General features: G+C 38.5%; 1 protein-coding gene across 5 annotated transcripts in view; it reads right to left on the bottom strand.

Annotated features, from left to right (window-relative positions):
• The window catches only part of LOC129178572 (contactin-3-like), an 89151-nt gene that overhangs the window by 58277 nt on the left and 5487 nt on the right, over positions 1–25387 (bottom strand). For 2 of the 5 annotated variants that reach the window (XM_054770915.1, XM_054770938.1), the window contains exons 2-9: positions 15777–15916; positions 14339–14474; positions 8097–8272; positions 4960–5055; positions 4676–4879; positions 3885–3987; positions 3386–3570; positions 60–196 (exon numbers count right to left, since the gene is read on the bottom strand). In XM_054770915.1, the coding sequence (XP_054626890.1) occupies positions 60–196; positions 3386–3570; positions 3885–3987; positions 4676–4879; positions 4960–5055; positions 8097–8272; positions 14339–14474; positions 15777–15831 (1092 nt within the window). In that variant the 5' untranslated portion in view covers positions 15832–15916. Of the gene's footprint in view, positions 1–59; positions 197–3385; positions 3571–3884; positions 3988–4675; positions 4880–4959; positions 5056–8096; positions 8273–14338; positions 14475–15776; positions 15917–17720; positions 17764–25387 lie in introns of all 5 variants that reach the window. The other 3 variants (XM_054770924.1, XM_054770933.1, XM_054770946.1) reach the window with 3 other exon arrangements.

Raw genomic sequence — 25387 nt, 5'->3', positions numbered from 1 at the left:
CAAAGGTGAAGATGAAGTCTTCAGAAGGAAACACTGGTGAGGACAGATGACATATTTACTTGGGAGATCAGCTGCTGGCCGTTCTTCAGCCACGTGTAAAGGGGTTTGGGTTTGCCACTGGCACGACACTCCCAGTCCAAATTCTCTTCTATGGCCAAGGCCGTGTCCTTCATGGTCTGAATCCACTGAGGCTTGGCTGAGGGAACACAAACACGAGGCACAGGTTTGGACAAGGCTCCATTATATCACCACATTCTGCGCATATTAGATTTTTCAGGAAATTTCCATGGACAAAATATTACAACAACTGACTTTGTCTTTTTTTTTGTCAATACACAAGCGCAATTTTTTTTCCTTTTCTCAAATTCCAACCCAAATATAAAACGGCAATAACTGGCATAAAATTAAACCCAGCAGGGCTTATTATCTGAGAAAGTGTCTGTTCTGTTCTGACTGCATCTGTAAAAACTTGTGTTACTACCGTCATTAAATCACCAAATTATAATTCTGAACTTTATCTCAGTCAGGCGCAATTACAAAATAACACCAAGACCATTACACAACAATCAGCCTCATTTTACACCCAGCTTTTACTAATAATGTATTTATCCACATAAGAGAGTCAAAATATTAGAAGCACATCTCAGCATAATACATATAATGCATGTACAGTCTAATGAGATCAAGTATGAGAGCTGTCAAAAAAAAATTATAGAATGAAAATGGGCTTTACAAAGATAATAATCCTAATTTTTTTGTATTATTTAACATGTGGACTGAATGCTGCAGAGGAGAAACATTCTTTAGAACTTCATTGATCCTTTGGGTGTGTGCCCACAGAGAAATAAAGGTTCCAGTAGCAGCAACACCGTATGCTGTATACAGGACAGTAATAGCAATAATATAAAAAAATATAAAATTATTGTACATTGTCCAGTTGAAAAATGTACAGTACATATCTGTATGTATATAGTGATGATGATATTTTATATTATATATTGTTTATATTATATTTTACAATCCGTATTTGGAAGTCTCAAAAAATTATGGTAATGGTAATGCACATGTTTACCCCTGCACGATCCAGCATGTCCACAAAGGAGTTGGAAGAAGCACAGTTTATTTATTTCCACCCATGTCTCTGCACTTACTGATAGTTTGTTCATTTCCTGTGTTCAAATATTATAATTTTATAATATGGAGAGAAAAGAATATTGTAATTTCTGGTGTATAAGCCTCTACTTTTTTCTTAAACTCTAAAGCCTGTGGCATATACCGCAGTGGGACTAATTTATGACCATGTTCTAATCTTGTGATATCTGCAATACTTCAGGACTACTACAAATTGTTTAAATACTGTGCCACTCACGAGTCAGTGAGAAAACGGTAGCTCCTTCTTTGGAAGGAGCCAATCACGAGCTATAAGGGAACTCACAACAAACTTATCAACCCATCGGAAACTGCAGGAGGTCATTACTCAATATAACAGTCTGACTCAAGGTGTCAGCTTAGCTAAGAAATATACAAGACAAGTACCAATACGAGTTTAAAATAAAAAGCTACAACTACTTTAACTTTTTCCCATGTATTTCTTCCAGCAGAACAGTTCATTGGACAATGGCTGCCATGGCTGTTGTTGTGAGTATGCCACTTTCTTGGCTTTGCTGTGAGTTCATGGCTGCGTTTCTTTGAATCTTTGAATCTTTGAATCGACAATCTGTGACGAGCACAGAAGTCCAATAACACAGCACCGTTCGGGTTCAGATCATAGGAGGACTATTGAGCCACTCTTTGTCTGGTCCCTCACCTAGGACCTGTTTTTCGTGGGTGACCCTACCCTATACGCAAACTCCTCCACCACGATAAGGTGGCAGCTCAGGGAGGAGTTATTGTGTTATTGTTGTGAATATGTCACTTTCTTGGCTTTGCTGTGAGTTCATGGCTGCGGTTCTTTGAATATGGCTCCCGGAACATGTTCTGGTCATGACGTCACAGCTAAGAAAAAAAACTCGTTGGGTAGCGTGTCATAATCACAACTTCATTTCAGTCGTATTTTATAGTTGTTTATTTATTTATGACAGCAGTATGACAAAAATGTTTTATTAAGTGAATAATTTTGTTATTGTTTTTTCAAACATTTTGTGTCATGAGCACTGTAATAATGGCAACAGTTTTGACTTTGGTACCAATTATTGCACATTCATATCAATGGAAACATTTCTCTTGACATTATGACAAATTGGCAGTCAACCAGCTCCTGGAAATGGATTTCCTTAGACTGGGGTGCCTATAATCGCAAGCTACCGGTCAATCTCGAAGGTAGTATGGTTCAATTGCATAAATGTCACATTGTACATGTCATATGACATCAGTCAGCTGACATTAAGCTCCCCATCTGAGTCGCTGGTGCTCCTCCCGCAGCAAATATTGTGGTGAACCGACGTATCAAGCTACACACAGATGCAACTTTCATCTTTATTATTCTGATTACTGATATCGTAACTCAGTGGTAAGATGCCTATATATATATATATATATATATATATATATATATATATATATATATATATATATATATATATATATATATATATATAAAACAAAAGTTATTTGTTCATTTGTAGCAGCTAGTTATGTAGAAAAGAGGTGAATTGTACACTTCTGCCTGTAAAACTATTATTTTGTGACTAATTGGAAAATGTGCCCATTTCTGGAACCTTTTTAATATGTTGCCTTGACTTCGGCTGCATTGTCTTTTGCATAATAATTTTCATTTCTTGTATATCTGCAATGTTTGGTAGCAAATGTTAACTAGACATAATACTGAAACTACGTATGTGCCTAATGAACGCTATATAGCTATTGGGACGGACATATTACTGTTACTCAGGTTATGTACACAACTACAGGAATGTGGAATTATGTGTAATTATCTTTATTGCCATATTGAAATTAATTGTGAATTATTGAATTACATCAACTACTTCGATTACCCGTTAACTTTGAAACTGTGAATGTGAAATACTGATCATTAGCATTTTTAGTATAGTAGTTTCAAATTTTACCTGTTAGATTTTATATATACTGTATGTTATGTTTTATAGTAAGACATAGATCATATCGACTTTTAACTTGCAGGCTAAAAAGTGTGTGCACCCCTGATATACATGTATACAATGTACATAAATACTCCTATTTATAAATATAGTCAACATATTACACATTTATATATTTATAAATATACTTTCTATGTTTATAGTAGGAGGTAGATCTTTCGAACTTAGTCATTTTAAAAGTAGCTTAGGCTGAAAAAGTGAGAGCACCCCTGCCTTAGACCTTAGTTATTCCACTGTAACTTGATAATGAATGCATGAACTAAACATACCATAGAAAAGCAGTCGACCAGTAGCTGTGTTCTTGCCCATCTTATTCTCCGCCACACACTCATATCCTCCCGTATCCTCCTGCTGGAAACTGGGGATCTCCAGCACAGCATTGGCATACTTCATTTTGACTTTGCTAGGGAATGGAACTCCATTCGCCCTCCTCCAGGTGATCTCTGGGACAGGACTGTTAAGAGAAATTCGCATTTAAGTTCCTCAGAAGGTTTGAGATTGTTGCTCTGGATACGCGCAAGTGTTTAATAGCCTTGCAATAAAGTGCTTGACAGAGCATAGAGAACCTTTTTTGCAGGGGGGTGGGGTGTGGGGATCGGGGGGTGGCGGGGATAGAATCCATCAACAAAAAAAAAACTGATTCACATCAACTTTTCTGAGCAGTCAAGGCTTAAAATGCTATATTCGACAGTAACTTTTCTATATCCAGTCGTCCCAGCTAATCTGATAGCAAAAGATTGAAAACGTGCTTAATGGAATCCAACTTACTTCCCAAGAGCGAAACACTCCAGCGTAACTGTTGATCCTTTTGCGGCAGGTACATTGTCCGGGAAATTAACTTCTATTTTCGGTTCATATTCCCCCATCACTCCTATAAAGAGAAAGCATGAGGTCTCATTCTTCCAGTATTCAGGACTTACAAGTAATATCTGTTGAATTATAGGGTGAATAGTACCACACACAGAAGGGGGATTAGAAGACCGGTGTAAACGTTCTCTAATGGTTGACCACAATGCAAAACACCACTTTACAACAAGGCAGCAAAATGTAAAAAAGGAATAATTCACACCTTGACTGGAATGGATATTGAATGCTGGACATTGTGTCTATTTTAAAGTTGAGATGGAATTGAAAGTTGAGAAAAGACATGTACGGTGCAACGAGTGGAAACTAACTAGTGGAACCACTAGAACACTCAATGTAATGGTCCAGTGATGTATGGCTTATGTTTAATTCATTTCAAAACCAATCTTTAGTCTCTATTTTTACCAAAGTGCAACCGCAAAGAACGGGAGCTGTAAATTCACTAGGGAGAGCTTTTAAAGTAGGGTCAGTGAGCAAAGAAGGGATTGGCGCCCATTGTTTTCCTGTCCTACATGGACAAGCAACTATTTATTTAAAGGCATTAGCACTCAGTGACTCAACTAAAGTGCAGGACTAACACACACACAACGCTCTCCCACTAGTTTTGGTAATTAAAGCCAGCCTTGAAAGGAAGGATGAACAATAACATCACACTGACAACCAAATTGGTCACATCAGGACTGCTGCTTTCTCACCGTCTGTCCTGAGTATGAGAGACGTAGCTGAGCTGTGAACTTTGCCCTTTGTGACGCTGTTCATCACTACACAAGTGTAGTTGCCCACATCTGAGGACTCCACCTTGGCAATGTAAAGGTTCCCGGTTTGCTGAGAGACGAAACGGCGATTGTCTTGCTGGACAAAGTATGGGTACTCATTGAAGACCCATGCATAAGTAAGATCTGCGAGAGGAGGGGACAAAAACAGTTGTTAAGCAACATTTTCTGGCAAGATTATTTGATGTTTTCTAACATGGTTTCACCTCCTGAGGAAGTAGGCGTTCCGCAAAGCAACACCACTCCTTGTCCCTCCCTGACCGATACTGCGCTTCTCGTGTGGACCTTGAAATGATCCAAGTCTTGAGGCGGAAGAAAAGACAAAAGAGAGAGAACTCACCAGAGGATCCGACTTGGACTCTACGAGTGGAACGGAGATGGGTAAAAGCTTTGAACAGCACACTGACAAGTCCATTAGAAAGCATTGTTGAGAAAACGGTACTCCAGCCACGACTGAGTACCACACAAACAGTAACGTAGCTAGACAAACTAATGACTTCATTCAACTAAACCCAAAAAGCTAATACCGAAGATATACTATAATGTGCTATACTACAAGGACAAAAAGATCTACATTACCTAGACAAATAGTGACACAGATACACAGCAATGACTTCACCAAGCCAAACCTAAAAACGTCAACAAGGAGCTAACACAGTAGACATACTCTATTGTATTTATACTACGCTATACTACATGGCACTATACTTTACTATTACTATTACAGAACTATATGGACAAAAGGATCGGCAGTTCGTCTGTGGAAATATGACACTATACTATACTATGCTATGCTATGCTATGCTATGCTATGCTATGCTATGCTATGCTATACCATAGATTGGAGTGACATACTATACTGTACTGCACTATACAATTATCTTTCCTATACTATGGTATACAGCATTCCCTCGTTTATCTCGGGGGATAGGTTCCCAAAATAGCCAGCAGTAAGTGAAATCCACGAAGTAGCCAACTATATTTTTTTTTTACAATTACTATATATCTTTTAAGGCTATGAAACCCCTCACCATGCACTTTATACAATTCTTAGGCGTGAACATTTTCTCACATTTCTCTCTTTTTTAAACACTCAAAGTTCAAATTTCGTTTGAATTTTAAGGATCAACCTACTAAGTTGGACACAAAAAATTATTAAGTGACACGTCTTACACTCCTTTGACCGTGCCCCGTCCTGGCGCCGTTCGGCTGTAGCGCTTTTGTATCCTTGTTAAAACATATTGCTCCTGTCAATGTATTTTCCTCCCTCGGTTAGGTTCTTCTGTTTCTTTTATTGTTTACAGTATTGGTGGTTAGCAAGCAGCGCACACGGTTAGCTAGTCCGTGAAAGGTGAACCGCAATGGAGCGAGGGAACACTGTACTATACTATAATATACTGACAATTAGATTGGCATGCCATACTATACTATACCATACTATAATCATTATTTTTATTTATTATTATTATTTATTTATTTTATTTTTCCTATACTATACTATTGTTGGGCCGCACGGTGGTCTAGTGGTTAGCATGTTGGCCAACACAGTAACAGTCTGGAGATCGGGAAGACCTGGTATGAATGTGAGTGTGAATGGTTGTTTGTCTATGTGAGCCCTGCGATTGGCTGGCGACCAGTCCAGGGTGTACCCCGCCTGTCACCCGAAGTCAGCTGGGATAGGCTCCAGCATACCCCCGCGACCCTAAAAGAGGAAAAGCAGTATAGAAAATGGATGGATGGATATACTATTGTTTACTATAGTATACTAAACTTTACCACACAATACTAAACTATTTTATGCTATGTGGACAAAAGGTTGTGTAGTTTCTCAGTTTTTTTATTCATTTGTGAGAAGGGCAATTGTCTCTAATGAAATATTATTTATACGTTTGTCTAGCCCAGTGGTCACCAACCTTTTTGAGACCAAGAACCAAGATTCGGCCGTGAACCTGCGTGTCTGTTGGTTGCTCTCTGGGAGGTGAGGGCACTGATATGATAACACATTTTTTTCAAAATGTTCTCGCGATGGAGCAGCAAAGTCCCAAAGATCGAATGGTAGCTCGCGATCGACGGGTTGGCGACCCCTGGTCTAGCCAGTGTATTTTTCATGGGGTGTAAATTATGTAATAATTGAAATATTTGTCTTTTTTATATATAATATACTGTACAATCAACACATATAAGCCTGGATATTTTACAGCTAATCACAGCTAATTTCCTGCCCTTCCCTGTGGGCTGCTTCTACAGTTTTGTCATCAAAATCAGTTTTATTGTTTAACATGAAAGCCGAAATTTCCATTTAACTGCAACAATACATTTGTACGTTTCTAGTTTAATTCTTATTTTCCATTCATTATAATAATTTTGCATTCAAATTCTCACAGCAATGCCAATGCATTCTATTGTATTGCTATTCGATTATATATTTAAAATACTAAACAAATGGAAACAACCCATGCTAAAGCTTGACTTCCTTGAACACAATTCAACAGCAAGAAAATCAAAAAGCAGGTAAATGTAAGAAGTGTTATATTTAGAAGTGCAACCACCATGTTGTCAAACATTTGGTTGTCTGCCAACCCCAAAACTAAATCACACTGAAATTGCTTTTTATAATCCTTGAAGCTTGCTGCAGTGGATTAATGGTGACAACACAATGTAGATGCATTGAAGACTCTTCAGTGAGCTTGAATGTGCAGCTTAAGAAGTTCTACCTACAGCATTGTTTCTGTAAAACCGGTTGCGCCATTTACATGTATTTTTTATGTTTTTGTGCAGCCTAACTCTGAGCAGTGGATGTCTTAAAAGCTTACCGATTGGAACCGATTGTGCATGGCTATATGCTTCAAGCGTAGGTGATCTGCATGAGAGGAGCCCTTAATGAGTGGAATGCATTCTTTCTTAAACACTTGTTTGGCTGCTTTTGTTATCACAGATCTGCGCTGTGTTAGATTGTATATTGTGTAAAACGCAGCATTTCCATGTACTGTACTGTTTGCTCATTTGCATTTCTTCCCTTTTTCAAACACTGGGTATTTTATTGTTGCTATATTTTGTCTCGGACTGTCCTACAAAACAACACATTGTGAATTCAGTAAACAAGCCAATGAGGTTGTTTCCAAGTTGTGAAGTTCTTGTGTGTGCTTGCAGTGACCAGTCAGAGGTTTTCACTCTCAAACACACGCACACACACGTTAACTTTTAATGCACTTTCACACTGAGGCACTGGCAATCTGATAAATATTGCAAATAATGGCTGGGTGTGCGTCTACGTTATTTGCTGACTTTGCTGACATGCCATCTCTAAGTGACGAGTGACAAAAAGTGACAAGGAGTGACTTACAGGCAAACTTGAGATGTGCTCTCCTGCTGAGGATGGCTCCTACAGTGTTGTAGGCCATACACTGATACACGCCTACGTCCTGGTAGCGATCCAGGTTGCTTATAATGAGGTTGCCCCCTGACAGACGCCGCCGTCGATCCAGGCTCAGATTTATGAAAGTCCCATTCAGCGACCATCTGTGGGTTTAAAGACATCATCAGTCCCTGGCAAAATGCGCAGTCCATTTCCTTCAAGCAAGGAGCTCTAAGCTGAGTGACCAGCACAATTCATTTATGGTACAGATAACATACCATACATATGCACTCACTAGGGGGTTGAAATGTGCAAAGTCACGTTAAAGATTGTAATTATGATCATTCATTCGGCAAGGAGAGACTCCAAGCTTTCTGAAAGCAAACTATGGTACTTCTGAGCATGAGTGGCCTCAAGTGGCATTTTTTGCAGCACCACAATCTTACAGTGAATTTTCTATCAATGGCTGCCCATTTATTTTATTTTATTTTGCCTCTACCAATTGAGCTGCTACAAAAGATTATGAGTCACATTAAAAAAGGAGAAAAAGCCCATAAAGTTACAAGTATAGTCATATATATATAAAAAAAATAGTTTTGTGTAAAACTATAATGACAATAAACATTTTAATATACAAATATGCATATTCATATAGAAATATAGATAATATTAATGTAAAGACGCAATGTAATTTGAATTGAAGTCAACAAGTTAACTGAGCCACCAATGTGAGACCAGCAACAAGGTAACTATAAAAACCTGCTTAAAAAACTTTACCACTTTATTCTTATTGTATTTATATTTTCACTTAATTCTCATAAAATGTCACTTTTATTATCATAGCCAGACAGAATAGGCGGTAAAAATAGATGGACGGCTTAAAGCTTGAACATGTTCACATTTTGTGTTTATAATGGTACTAGGGATCTCAAGATGGTCAAAAATGTCATTTCCGTTTCAGTTTTGATGAATTACGATAATTTGCCTACTGCCACACTAGACAGAGACACAACACTCGAATTCTTATTTCATTAAACGTCGTATTAGAGAATCCAGATTTCCGCTTGTATACAGTGCATTTATGCATTTATGCTTGGTGACGGAGGTAAGGCAATGAATATGTTTACTGAACACCATTAGAAGTCACTGCAATAATAACTCGAGTGCAAAGTCAACACGGTAGGTGTCCTGATCCAGCAATATTATAAACAGACAAAGGTGATCCAGAGTTGCCATGGCAATGATAGCGACACTATTCTCCTTAAACATACCTGACATTATTACTTTAAGCTCATATTATTGCACACTGGTCTTTTAAATATTTATTATACCACTTTTCCCCATGAGTCTAGATATATTCTATGCCTACAGTATGTCTCAGTTAAGTTAACAATGTTCTGTCATTAGTTCAAAACATCATGGAAAAATGTTATTATGGCATACGGTTCTATCCACTCGATCAATTTTCATTCACAGTGTCTTTCAGCTATCGCTGCCTGCTGCGGCAACAATCCGTGTTTCCCCACTGGGGCCATGAAAAATTAATCTTAGCATATCATACACAAAGCTGTCCTCTGCTATTTAGGGTGAACAGAAGACAAAGGTTTTAGAAGGCATCCCAAATATTATCATCAGTCTCAACCCTAATTACCACTGCTCTGAAACATTATATTTACTGTATATCATGTGACATTTTGACTTCTCCTTATGGCCAAACATTAGCGTTTGGCGAGAGATATGCGTCTGATGTTACAGGAATGCCTTTTGTTCTATTTTTAACCTTCCTTGGCATCATTTTTCACACTCAGCAGAAATATAAAAATATAGTAATATAGTACCACCGGTACAAGCTGAGTAATGGAGGAGCTTTAACTGATTCAAATGAATCCATAAGTCTAATTAAGTTCACAGTGCATTCATTTTTGCCATGTATCTCATTGCAATGCTGTTCAAAAATACACTAGTGATGAGTTGAAGGACAGAGCATATTCAAGATGTTCCCTTCATTTTTGTTTCAAAGGGCATAAAATAACAACTTATCTTTCCTTCAGCCACATCATTGCTCTATTGTGCCTCCTTTACTGGAAATGAAAGGCATGGAGGACATATTGGCAAGGTTTGCAAAAGCTTTTCAGTCTAGTCTACTTTATAACCTTCAAAATAATTTCTATGAATAAATTCACAACATAGAATGTCGATGAGTGCTTACTGCCATATTCAAGGCACTGTTAAGAGACTGCTGTGCTGTGTACTGTGTGGATTTAGATCAGTGATGTGTGGTGATCATGTCTGGTGAGTCAGAGTTACACGTACGCCTGCTGTCTGCCTCACCCTCTGACTTTTCTCTGCAGTTTATTGTCCGATCAGCAAGAATAATGAAGTCACATATAGGTTTCTGCCCTGTATTTGATTGGGAAATGTGGTTAGCATGTTGGCTTCACAGTGAGGAGATCAAGGTGTCAAATCTCTGTTTGGAGTTTATATGTTTTCCCTGTGCGTGTGTGGCTTTTCTCTAGTTTCTCCATCTCCCTCCCACATCCCAAAAATATGCATGTGATGCTCACTAGACATTAGGAGACTCTAAATTGTCCATAGGTGTGAATGGTTTTTTTGTCTATATGTGTCCTGTGATTGGCTGGTGACCCAGTCCAGTCCCTGCCTCCTTCGACATTCATTTCTTGATCACAAAATCATCACTTTCATCTTTTTGGTTTATGTACTCTCAGGTACTTCTGCTATTCAGTGGTACCTTGTCAACCATGAATGAATGAAGACTGAATAATGCCTCCAAAGTAAAGCGCTGCTTGACTTTCAGTCTCTTGTCATCTAAAGGTTGGTGAAGCCATTTTGTACAATGGAACCTCCAAAATTGACCACAATCCATTCAGCAACACTGACTGCTAAAACTGTAGCAATCATAAAACCTTTATTAACTGCCTGCCTGCACAGTGGGTATCTATATGAGACAAATACAATTAATATATATATATATATATATACTGTATATATATAGAATTGTACTATTACTTGTATTTCTCATAAAGCATAACATCTAGACCCTTTCCTATACTGTTGTTTTCAATTCCAGTTTTGTGGTCATCATCATACTTTACTCTTTACCATCACTGGTCTTTTTATGTGGTTAAATAATTCTGATGGTACACACCTGTGGAGTTCATCCTTTTGACGCTCAGTCTTATCTAAATACACAGCAGTCCAAATGCTCCAAACACAGAAATGATTCAAAATCCAAAACACACAAACACCATAAAACACATGCAACAGGAAAATGTTTCAAATCAAACATGCTGCAATTATAAAAACGCTGCAAGATCAAAAACAAATGCAAAGGAAAAATACTGCAAATGCCAAAAACAACTCAGTGAGAGACCTGGGGAATATCTGTCTTTAAAGACTTAAGGCATGCTATTTTATAGTATTATAGGGCAACCAATTTTTACGGCCAAGTCATAATGAAAATTGTACATTTTCATTCCATCTACTTTCTTCTGGGCATTTTTATTGCAGCATTTTCCCGGTGCATTAGTTTTATGGTGTTTATGTGTAGGGTCTTATAATTTCCACATTAATAGAATCACGGACGGAATCACAGAATTGGCCAATAAAAATGGAATCTACCGTTATATGCGTGTTATAGTTCTCGGAAATTGACATATTGTCAATGAAATGCTGTAATTGTGAGGAGAAGGAATGTTTGTGTTTGTAAATATTTCCCCAGCGGACCGTTCATTCATATCCTCACAAACACGACCCACCCCCTCCTGAACTAAACATGTCGAAGCGGCAAACTAAAACATTGGTTAAGTTGGTGAAAACCGAGCATGAGCTCACTTACAACAATGGCCAGTGTAAGCTAGCTGGGTTAGCTTAGTTTAGCGGAGCATGCTTGTCAGGCTGTGTGTGTGCCACTCAGGCTGCGTTAGTTGTGTTTTGGTAATATAACCAAGCGTTTTACAACAGGATGAGAGCCACGGCCGCAAGAAGCACCCAGCTAGCTATCTCACTTAGCAACAGTCAAAATACATTTTCAACACACACCACACTTCTGGCCCTCAAAATAAGAGTGCCGCAATAGTAGTGTAATAGTAGTAATAAAATAAGTGTGTCTTAAAAAAGTAGCTTACATTAATAAAACAATTGCAACTGCATCTCCAACTTCATCTTTTTTTAACCGCAAGCATGGATACGATTGTTTGCTGAGTATTCTGTAGCAATGAAAAGTTAGCAAAATACTGTGAAAAATTGTCCAATGATGTACTGCATCATAAAGAAATGTTTTGCATTTATTTAGCACAAAATCTTTGGTGATAAAATAAGTGTAAAAAGACAAAAAAGGAATAAAAAAGAATGAAAACGGAAAAAGCTGCCCCTGTGGGCCACCGTCCTGAGATTTTGAAATCACATATGATGATTGAAAACGACTTTTGAGGCGTCAAACTTTAGATTGTGTTTTTTAACTCACACTGCAGGACTTTAAGACACCTTACTGTGGCAAGGTGTGTTCTTTCTTTCCCCACCGAGAGAATTGTTACTGCAGTGGAAACTTCATCGCGCTGCCTGAGCGACATGACTGTCACAGGAAAGGAAGAGAGACAAAAAGGGAAGCGGGGCGATGGAGCAATAGGAGCCCATTTACACTTCAAGAGAGGAAGCAGAGAGGTGCTGAGGGCATGCAGAATCCTGCACAGCCAGCTTGACAAGAAACCACGTCAAAATGTGCTCAGTTCACCTTTAATCACAACATGGAGATACCTGGTCTTGGGCACGAAGGGAGAAATAATGAGCCTACATAGCCGGCGCTGCTATCATTCAGCTCATCTGTGCTGCAGTAATTCAATGGCCAATGAAACAACAACACTTATAATCAGCACTGCTCGGAGACAACTGGCGTCTGGGAAACCTGCACGGGTCTCGTGGAGTTGATCATTAAGACGCTCTACACGTGTCTCTAAGACACTATCTGGCAAGACATGACAGATTGGTGGTAGTTTGTCAATATGAATTAGTAAAGACGTGACTGAAGCCCAGGGTCTGTGTCTGTGCCTGTGCTTTGTTAAAGCGTGGTTTACGTAGAAATGTATGGTTGGAGATGATCACAATGTATCCCACTGACCATCTTTTCGATTTTCACAAGCTGTTTGACAACAAGGACCAGTTAGTATACAAGTAATGGTGAAACCGTTTAAGAGTCCCTGTAAAGATATATGAGGCCATAAAGTAATTTCAACCTCAAAGACACAGAAAAAAAAGTTGATGCAAGCCTTGAGCTGTCATTGACAGGGACAACATGTTTTTAATGTGTGTATTTTTGAGTAATCGGCCAACAATGTTTACCAAAAAAGACCTTGAATATGTCCTCTCGTCAAGCCACACAAAAAGTCCTGCTGCAAGTGCCTTTTCATTGACTGTGCATGCCCATCATTGACCCAGAAGCGAGGACACAGGACAATTGTTATGTCTAAACATTTTATTTGGCGGCCCGGCTTGGCCCTGCCCTTTGGCCAGTAGGCCTGGGGGTTGGCAGCCTGTGAGTCAAAGTATCGTTGCTCTACCAAGTGTGGAATTTGGCAAATTACCATCATCAGCTGAGTGGTATGGGTGGACAGTAGCCCTACTGACGCATAACAGAACTTGTATAATCATCCTTTATGTGCAGTAAGTAATTTATTTAGCGTATGTCTGAGCTGTAAACTGATATTTAAACAGATTTTTGTAAATCTGAAAGGGGCTATGTTTAACACACTGAAAAAAACAATATTGTGACAAAGACGGCAAAAAATAATTATTGTCAGTGGTAGAAAGTGCAGAGAAAAACAGATAAAAGGAGACAAAGTGCATTTTTTAATAACAATTACAGGTCGCACAATGAAGTAGGACCCAGGAGGAACAGGGCTGTCGAAAATAATTACATTCCTTTGTGAACTACTTAAACATTGAATCTGTGATTTGAGTTTATCTTGTAAATTATTCCTGGGTGCACAGAGCACAAATTAAGTTCTGAGCACGCTCAAGCTCAGTGCAGATGAACCATCCCTATGATGTGGTGTGATAAAGAGAGAGGAAGCATTCAACTAGATTTTGTGGCACTGACAGCTAGGCACATGCAGCAAATGAAAATATTTTTAATCGTGTTTCAATACAGGATGTTGACTGGAGTTACAGAAATTGACAAACTGTGTACAATATAAAACAAATAGCTATGCTTCTACCTGTAGTGAGGAGACGGGGTACCCTTGGTGTCGCACGTCAGAGTGGCCTCTTCGTCTATGGAGTCTACTGGAATAAAAAGGTCACCTGGCTCCATCCTCCATCTGGGACCATGGTATAAGCCACTGTCCAGACTATCTGTGGGGAGCAGTGACAGACTCTGGTCATGGTCATGGTTTTATTTGTTTGGGACAACAAGTTACCGTAATTTCCAGACAATAAATAACTACTTTTTTTGCACGCTTTGAACCCTGCGACTTCAACAATGATGCGGCTAATTTATGACTAAAAGAAGATGCTTAAAGTGCCGAAACAGGAAGTAATGCATTTCCGCAATAGAAGCTAACATCACATGTTTTGAATATGCAACGGTCATGTTTTGATCTGACAAATCTTAAGTAAGTTTGAACACGTGTAGCATTACTACAGCGTCTGCTTGGATAGCTTGGACCACAGCAGCTGTTGAACTCCGATGAAAAAAAGCGTGTCACATCTCGCCAGAGCTAACAAGTGACGCTAAGAACACAGAGTGTAGGTAGGATTGCAAAGTTTGAAGTGTGTATTTCTGTGTAAATATCCCATGTTACAACGTGGACCCCTGTGGCTTATAGACAAGTGTGCAAGGTATGTGACGGAGAGAGAAATGAAAGCGAACTGTCTAAGTTCTGCAGGAAAGTGAAAATGTTTTCATTTTGTTGTTTTTTTATCCTTTGCTTTCACGTTCCACCGTGTTTATCTCATTTTTGCTGAGGTCGTTGAGGAATTATATGAGGGACGTTCACGTCCTGATATTCAATGTTTTATCATTTACTATTAATTTCTTAAGTCCCACACCCTTCATTTGTGTAAATTGTGGGTCTTATTTAGTAAAAACATGAAGAAAAACATCATTTCCTTTTTTTGAGGTGTTCTGTCATTATTTTAGCATACACTATTACAATTATTATTTAAATAGTCTGTGTTTGTGCGTGTGTGTGTGTGTATGTAGAAAGCGGTTTTACACCACTGCAAACAACCACAACAGTAAATACAGTGTACATTTAATACCTCTCAGACAGTGTAGTGAGATGAACAACATAAACTAACATTTATCAAAATTCTATATTATTATTTGCGGTAAAGGTACTGCATCATCAAATCGTAATAACTGTGGAGAATGGTCATTTTCCAGTGTTTTGCTTCTCTTTTACAGGACTATAACAGTAAATGTCTGTTCATCAGCTAAATGGAATGAGGAAGGGGATGAAGAGCAGTGGGTGTCTGTTGTGAGTAAAAAGTCAATATGATGACTTTTTTCCCTTGATAACCCAGTCAGCCCGTCCTCAATGAAAATGACATAATTTTCATCTCCTCAGCATCCTCCCCCATGCCTGTAAATGTCTAAATGGGGGAGAATCATTACTCTTATGAAAGTATATATAAAATAAAATTGCGGCTTACCTGACAAACACTCAATGATCGATAACAGTAGAAGCTGTTTCCATGGTAACGTCATCTTTGGCTAGCAAGGGCAAATGAGACTTTCATCCAATAAGATTTTAAATAGCCCTTGTGATCTGGGTAGAGAAGGTGCGCTTGACCTGTTTCAGAAAGAAAATTTTGCTTTAAAATGCCAAAGTCAGTGGCCACATGTGATGCTTACAGTATCATGTGTTTAGATACCCTACAGTACACCCGGCAAGCGCAGAAGGGAAGCGTACATTTTGTTAATGACAAAATAGTAGAAAACTATGACGAAGTGATGCATCTACTTATATCTCATATATTATTTTATATATCACAAAGTCAGCTGGGATAGGCTCCAGCATGCCCCCGCGACCTTAATGAGGATGAAGCGGTATAGAAAATGGATGGATTTTTGTATGTATTGGGCAGCATGGCTCAGGAGTGGGTCATCCAGTTACCAGAGGGTTCGGTTCCCGCCTCCTCCATTCCAGTCCAGCTGTTGTGTCATTGGGCAAGACACTTTACCCACTTTTTCCCCCATAGTCACTCACACAGGAATACTTCACTGACAAAGAATCCCGGATGACCCGGATCCGGTCCCCGGGCACCACACAGTGGCTGCCCACTGCTCCTCAACAGTATTGGTTAAATGCAGAGGTGAATTTCAGTATAAATTTCCACATCCCTCGTTAAACGCGGTTATATGGTTCCAAACCCGATTGCGAAAAGTGAATTTAATACGATTCAATTTTAATAAAATGAATATTTTCGTAGTTAGAGCATAGACGAGCTGTTTAGGACTTTCTAGAAAACGTTTTTTAACACGCTTAGAGCCCTGTAAACATGAAATAACACCCCTATAGGCACCTTTATAATTGTATTACCTAATATAATAATGTAATGGTTCAATTTATTTTGAACATGCAGAGAAGTTACACTGGTTCCTAGAAAACGGTCATTTTAGTGCATTGCTTGAGTTCTTTACTCAAATGGTTCCATAATTTGATTCTACATACTGATATGCTGAAGGTTTTAGCGTTGTTCTTGTATATAAATGCTTTTAGTCCGCATGATAAGCAATAATAAGACATAATAAGTCACCGTTAGCACTGGGAAAGTTCCGTGTTGTTTTAGTATCTCAAACGTAATGCGGGTTGATCACGTATGCTATTAAAAAAAGATCACCATCAACCTGTCATCCATCCTCACCATGATGTTTGTCATTTGATTAATTCAGTATATTCATGCCAGTCTGACATGCATCTGCCAGACATAGACACTTCGACAGTACTGCTAGCTTTGTTTACATCACATGGCACAACGCTTGCGCGCAGACTACGGCATCTCTGAAGCAGGGAGTCTCGAGAACAGGATTGTCGACATTAGACAAGACTTACGAAGTGTATATTGTGTGGGGCTCCCACACAATACAAGCTAATTTTTTTCTTTGGGTGATTAGTTGATGTAATGACAAGTCAGTGATGATGATGATGATTTAGATTATAGTCTATCAAATGTATTAACAATGCCATTACTGAAATGTCGCACTGTGTAAATATTTCCAGGTAAATATCCATATAACATAAGTCCTTTTAAATGAAATTTCTATTGTTCCTTATGGACATTTGTTAGGCCTGGGCAATATACTGAAAATTTACTGTTACCAAAATTTACTACGATAACCGACGTCATTTTGCCCATGTTGAAAAAGTCGGTGTTTTAATAAAAAAGAATGGCGGGTCGTCGCCAACGGTGGAGGAAACCAGGTTTGCCAATGCCTGGGGGTACTGGTGGAGTGCCATCAAGCTGTGTGCTCTTGCATCTGAAGTCTCCTTAAAGAAGGCATTGGAACCTTTAAGTTTAACCAGCGATTTTGAAAAAGTAAGTCAAATAGGTTTTTTTCTGAATTAATGTGATGATAATGATTTTATGGCTCACCTTTCACATCATACAGCCCAGGGGTCACCAACGTGCATGGTGCCTGCAATCAATGTGAAAGGTATTGGTATCGGACAATTTCACTCATGGATGGTCGGTATCAGAGGGCCACAAGGTGGCCTAGTGGTGGCCTAATTCGAATCTCCTTTGGGCATGGAGTTTGCATGTTCTCACCATGTGTGGGTTTTCTCCGGGTACTCCGGTTTCCACATTCCAGAAACAAGCATGTTAGGTTAATTGCAGACTCTAAATTGTCCATAGGTATGAATGTGAGAGTAAATAGTTGTTTGTCTATATGTGCCCTGCGATTGGCTGGCGACCAGTCCTGGGTACCCCGCCTCTCGCCTGAAGTCCAGCATGCCCGCGACCCTAGTGAAGATAGGCGGCATAGAAGATGGATGATCGGTATCGGCAGGATAAAACCCTGATCGGAGCATCCCTCATATACATATATATTCATTGTATTCAGTAAATAACAAAGTATACACACAGCGCATAACTTTATTTTGTACTCAAAGCTAGTGAATGCATTGTACTCTATTGTGCCTAGCCCCGCCCACCTCTCTTGCTCACCATCATGGTGGACTTTCAGCTCCATGGCGTACTACACTCTGTTCCATTCATTTGCGGCAGATCAGCAATCCTGTTGTTAACTCTATAATCCTTGCTCTGAAGTGACACAAGAGTTGGCTGCCGCTTTAAACATAGCAATACTGTATACCGAGCTAACCAGTTAGCCTCCAATTTATTCATCCTAAACGTAAGAATGGTTTTGAAACTTAGTGAGGAAGAAGGACAAAATAAGCAGGCAAAAACGTACCACTTCCACATGGAATGGCCATAGTCAACCACAAAACAGCGATCATTTATTCATAAATTAATTTTTGAACAACCGCGATAAGGAGCAATATTTGAACCACGATGTAGCGAGGGACGACTGTATATTGTATATGTGATGAATAAAATACAATTCAGTTTGACTTTTCCAGTATTATAAGAGAAATGAAAGCTACACTGCATGATCTAAAACAGGTAGAATCACTTACTGTTGCTCTGTGAAACAGAACCTATGGTAAAACAGGGTTACAACTGAGCCAATTTTAGGTTCTGAATGTCATCAGTATATTCCCACCTCAGGTTGTTGTCATGGCACCCATGAGCCAAAAATTTAATGCTTATCTGAGTTGAAAAGAAATAAAAGGCAAAATGGGTAAGTGTGTTCAAATGTGGGGCACCTTGGGATGTCAGTGTTACAAACAGAGCTAGAGGTGAGCCATGTTAGTATTGCAGGTTGACATACATCGTTTACATTAGCCAACTAATACAACTGTAGCGTATCTCTGAGTCCAGCACAAAAATTCCACCCACACCCCCACATCTGTTTCTCCTGCACCACTATACAGGTAAGCAACACCATTCTGATGTTTTCCTCTCAAGTGGCACAATTTGGATATAGGTCGTGCAGCATGAAGCGAAGGAAATGCATGGATATCCTGAGATTGGAATCATGCCTCTCCCGAATGCAGTAAAAAAAAATCCTATATGGTAACAGTTTAATTTATTTGAACATGCATACAAGTTACAATGAAATACATCACTTAGTATAATTCTCATTTTCACATGTCCAAAGGGAGTAGGAAGAAGCAAAGCTTATTTAATCCGTTTCACATCAATTGCAATACATTTATTCACTTCCTGTATTTCATTTGTGATCTTTACCAGTTAATACATAGGACAATGATAAGGTAATATAACAATAGGGTAATATAATTTCCAAGTTTTTTCCACAATTATAATAAATAATAATCATATATAATAATCAGTATAGTAAATCAATAATAATCAACATAAATAGAGCAGAACATAGTTGGAATAATCGGTGAGTACTGACAATGAATTCACAAGAATGAAGAGTAATGAGTGTTGTAGTGGTTAGACATAGCATTTTGTACTTGTATTTTACAACATCAACTGCTTGTAATGTTTCTTGAAATCGCTCATCTTGGTGCTTTGTTTGAGTTCCTTACTTAATCCGTTCCATAATTTGATTCGACATACTGAAATGCTGTGGGTTTTTAGTATTGCTCTTGCGTTTTAAGTTGAGTTTTTCCCTGAGATCATATTTCTCCTCTCTTGCTGAAAAGTATTGTATGGCATTTTTGGATAGCAAGTTATTGTTTTCTTTATGCCTAATTTTAGCTGTTTGAAAATTTACTAGATCAGCAAATTTTAATATTTGCGATTTTAGAAATAGAGGATTTGTATGTTCTCTATACGCTGCATTATGGATTATCCTAACTGATCTTTTTTGCAGGAGATTTAGCGAGTGAAGATTACTTTTATAGTTATTTCCCCCTATCTCTACACAATAAGTTAGATATGGTAATACCAGAGACCAATAAAGAGTATGGAGTGATTTTTGGACAAGGACAAATTTTGCTTTATTTCGTATTGAGGTATTTCTCGCCACCCTATGTTGTATATTTTTAATGTGAGATTCCCAGTTCATTTTTTCATCTATTGTGCGTACATATCCTTTCTGCTATTACCAAATAGCATTATTTTAGTTTTACTTAGGTTCAAGTTTTACTTAGGTTCAAGGATTTATTTTTATCAAACCATCTTTTTAGTATAGTCATTTAATCTGTGACCTTTTTAATTAGCTCGTATGTGCTTTCTCCAGAACAAAAGGCAGTAGTATCGTCTGCGAATAATACTAACTTTAAGTCTTTCGTCACTTTACATATATCATTAATATATAAGTTGAACAGTTTTGGTCCCAGTATTGACCCCTGGGGTATTCTGCACGTAATATTTAAACTTGCAGATGTGTATTCTCCTAGCTTCACATATTGCTTCCTGTTTGCTAGGTAGCTTTTGACCCAATTCAAAACTAACCCTCTGATTCCGTACCTTTCTAATTTTAATTTTAATTTTCTAATGTTGTGATTAATTGTATCGAAAGCTTTTGTTATATGCATAAATACTGCAGCTGCACAATTTCTGTGGTCTACAGCGTTGGTAATCTCCTCGATAATTTTGATCAGTGCCATGGAGGTTGAAATGTTAGCTCTGTATTCGTATTGGCTGTCCGCGAGTAATTCAGTAATTCATTCAGTAATTCAGAATGGTGGTAATAAGGAAACTGGTCTGTAGTTTGTAAATTGATGTTTGTCTCCGTTTTTGAACATTTTAACTGCTTTAGCGTTTTTCTTTCTTTTTTTTAAAATTTACAAGTCTCGAATGATAAGTTACTGATGTACATCAGCGGTTCTATGATCTCGTTGATAACCTTTTTTATTGTTTCCATTAGGGATGAGGGAGTACACCACTACCTGTATCTGTATCTGTTCAACCATCTAAATTACCCGGATCAGTATCTGTACTCAGAGTGGGCGGGGCATGAACCGGAGGTAGGCGTGGTTTAACCAGAAATTGGTGGGGCTTAAATTGGTACATTATGTTAAGTCTGAAATTGACATGGATTGATCAGAAGTTGCTACATTTAATATTTTTGATGCAGCTGTGCAAGTGTACCTAATGTTGTGGCCAGAAGGTTACTGTTATCACTGTCGGGGCAATGCGAACTGAAAATTAAAAAAATTCTTATATTGTAGGTAGCACTCCTGTTTTATGATGACTTCAAGGAATAAGACAAAATATGTTTCAAGGAAAAAAAAAGTGGTCATGCTACCCCAATTGCGAGCTGAGGAAAACCTAAAAAGTGGAGGCAGTGGGCAACGCCACTTGAGCCGTTTTCAACCTGCCAATTGCACTGTGTGAGGCACTGATCAACTCCTCTGTGGCTCCAGCCTGCACAGTCTGTCTCCGGAGGGGCGGTCACTGTGTGTGACTCGCCAATCACAGAGCGTGAAGCATGAATACATAATGAGGATTTTCTTTCATCATGTCTTTCATTTTCATCATATTGGAATCTCTTCTTTTAGTTTTGGTCCAATATTTACAAAGTAGTTATTAAACTTCTTCACTACCTCATTCATATCATCTTTATTGGTGTTTCCAACCATAAAATAATGAGGGTAGTCTGCTTTCTTAGTACTATTCCTGATAATACTGTTTAGAATGTCCCAAGTTGCTTTTGTCTAATAATTGACTATAATATTCTTTCTTACACACTCTCAAGATTGTTGTCAGCTTATTTTTATGTGTCATATATGTTTTTTTTCTGCTTCTTTAGTTTGTTAATAGATACATTTTGTTGATAAATTTCCTATGTAATGTATTTTTATTCTTACAGGCATTTTTAGTCATTTTGTCATCCATGGCTGATTATTTTTCCTTTCCTTATTGGACATTTCTCTGAAGGGACAGTTCTTATCACAGAGCTTCATATAAGTGTTTAGAAAGGGTTCACATGCCTCACCACATCATTTCCGCTGTACACACTCTCCCATCTTTGTTTTTCTAGATCTTTCTTAAAAGCACTGACACTGTCCTCTGTACTCAGTCTTTGGAAAGTCCTTTTGTCACCAGTCTTCCTTTTTTGGAGCATTCGTTATAAATTCTAAACACTTGAAGATGGTTGCTGATGTCGTTGATTAGCAGATCACTAGTTGTGTTGTTATCAAAGTCATTAGTGAATATATTATCAGTTAGGGTGGTACAGTGGTCTGTTATTCTGCTTGGTATATGAATACCATATCTGTCAATTTGACTGTAGTATAACAAACACATTGGATTAGCCTGCCATGTCTGATGTCATCAAGATACAGTTATTGATGATATACACATGTACTGTATGTCTACCCAAACAAGACAGAACATGTAGTGCATCCATTTAAATATCTGCAATAAATCTAAACTAATCTATCTAAAGCTTCACCCATTAAATATGGTCTAAATATGGTAAATACAGTAGATCAAGGGTTTACAAAACTTTTCCCAGGCTGCATACTGAAAAATGCAACTTTTTCAGCTTTTTCTATGTTACTATTATTATCATTATTATTATTATTATGTTTATTTTATTCCTACAGTATTCTGTGGGCCAATGAAAAACGATCCACGGGTCACAAATGACCCCCCGGCCGCACTTTGGACACCACTGCAGTAGATAGTCATCAAAATCACATATACTGTAGGCACTAAATTGGACACTGCAGTGTGAATCCAGCCATATAGGGTGACACCGCAGGCGTGTAGGATCAGAGGTAATGTTACACTATTAGGAGAGCCACCTTTAGCGCAGCTCATCCTTCACTTCGACAATTCACTTTCTGGCAGCCTGAAAAGACTTCGAACTTAGAATTGGGTGCTATCCAATCAATTATACGTACCCACAGTGGTGTGTGTCTACCCGCATTCTGCTATAGACCTGGACAGCCCCATGAAGAAGCCATTCCACCAGGGTCCTTAATCAAGGACAAGTGTCTGTCTGCTTGGAGCATGTGTTTGCAAATTGCCATGTGCTTGCTTATGGCAGGAGGGAGGGAGAGATGGAGTGAGTAATGATGCAATTATGAAATGTCAAACACACACACATGCACACAACAAAAAAGGTGCACACTGTGTTAAAGTGAGTGAGTGCCGTCCAAACAAACACAAGGTTCTGCTCTTAGTGGGCATAGTGGTGACTCTGCAACAGGGGCACAGGGTTCAGAGGCAGGGGCTGTGTTTTTTGTCTTTTATAAAAAAAAAATAGACTCGGTGTGCTGTCTTAATTAATCGTCGGTGTAGTCATCCTCTTGAAACAAATAAGAACCTCTAATCAAAATGTATTTCTTCGGATAATAAATCCCACACAGATGTTTAAAGAGTTAATGTGCCTATTTGAACTTAGCTGCTAATCAAAACAGCAGCACCTACCGAAGGAGGTAGGATTAATTAAAGTGTGGAGTCTTACCAGCTGCCACTCGAATGTTGCAAACATGTTCTCTGATGACATAATCTTATGTTTAGTTTGGTCGGTAAATTTGCCTCTGTACTCGCTCCGCAGTGTGTATTTTTATATATAGATTAGTTCCGCATAGTCTGCCTCTGTCTAACCTGCCATGATTCTCTGTACTTTTTCTAATGACATGTCTTGTCGTTTGATTTGTTTCAAAGACAGTTTCACTTGACATATATCATTATAATCAAGCATCATTATTTATTGATGAACAAAAAAAAAGATTTTTAAAAAGATGTATTTCAAAGTAGCATACAAATGTGTCCTCTGGCTTGTGTAGCCCACCCTTCATCCAAAATCTGACTCAAATAAAAGGCATCCCCCTTAATTAACCACTTGTCGCTAATAGACACCTAGTCCTTTCTGCAGCTGAGTAAATCAACGGCCTCATCCACTATTTGAGGAAACATGGTATTTTAAATTCATTGAAGAGCAGTGATTGAATTGTAAAAATAAATGTTCAGAAACGTGTCTTATACCCTTTAGAGTGCTACTTTTGAAGTACATCTGTATCTCGGTTAACGTCCGCCCAGGTTAGAGCGTTTTTTTTGGTTAACAACCAAAACTTTTGCTAAGATTTTGCCCTGGGTTCCGTTTGCCTACTTGTTTAGCGTCCAAAATACTATATGTTTGTTTACGCCGCATTTTGGATCATGGGCACAAAGCGAAATTTTGCGATACTTGCATGTGACCAATGCATTGTGGGCCGCGAGTGCCATTTTAAGACGTTTGTATCACAGTTGTAGAGAGATACACAACATAACAAACCCATGGACCGCACAAAAGAGAAAGGCAATGGACCGTACCAAGACAAGAGTGCAAGATCTCAGAAATTTATGGCTTAAAGAGAAGACTGTCGTCATTGGTTGTGTGCACACACACACATATACATGTATACACAGCATCCCACGTAACAGTCTGTCAACCCGGCGGCGCATCGAGGGTGACACTCTGTGTCTCTATCTGTCTCATTTTACATCCATAACACTCATTTCTGCTTCCAACAACAAAACAGAAGCATTCCAACTTACTGTAGCATGTTCGCGGCATCCACAGTCAAATATAGCACACGTCACCAGGTAAAAGGCATTCCTGTCGGCACACTTCCGCGACGTCACTTGTTGTTGTTGTTTTTTTTCATTTTCTATATTCAACGGCAAGGTATATGTTAATTGGTTCTGTATTTCTGGTTCTATTTTTGTATCATTATCAGCATGTAAAACTATAATTATTGTTAATAAAATTTACTTTGTGTTAACATTTTTGTGTGTCTGAAACAGATTAATTGGATTTACATTATTTTGTATGGGAAAATTTGCTTTGGGTAGAGTCCGTTTCTGTTTGAGTCGGACCTTCTGGAACAGCTTACTGATGTTAACCAAGGCACTACTGTACAGTTGAACCTTGGTTAGTGTATGCCTCGGTTAGCGTATTTTTCTGATTAAGCCGAAAATGTAGGCACAAATTTATGCAAAAATACATTTCCCGGTCCACTGTAATTGCTTTAAATTTTTTTAATTGAACTTTGATGGCTAATGGCTAAAGTGTCCATCCAAATGTGTGATGTGGCCAAGAATAAGAATTGGACAATTTTGTTGATCTACGCTGCTGCATCTAGAGTCATCCTTCGTTCCTCGCGGTTCAGAACCGACTGCAATAAATGAATTTCAACATTAACTCATTTAATTCCGGCCATTTTTCAAAAGGCAACCCCTTCAGAGCCAGACATTTTAGACGATTTTGACTGATCCTTCAAGGC

The sequence above is a fragment of the Dunckerocampus dactyliophorus genome, chromosome 1 (assembly GCF_027744805.1).
Source record: "Dunckerocampus dactyliophorus isolate RoL2022-P2 chromosome 1, RoL_Ddac_1.1, whole genome shotgun sequence".
In the NCBI taxonomy this organism is placed as follows: domain Eukaryota; kingdom Metazoa; phylum Chordata; class Actinopteri; order Syngnathiformes; family Syngnathidae; genus Dunckerocampus; species Dunckerocampus dactyliophorus.
Note: the sequence above shows the minus strand (reverse complement) of the source record. Positions and strands in the feature narration are given on the sequence as shown.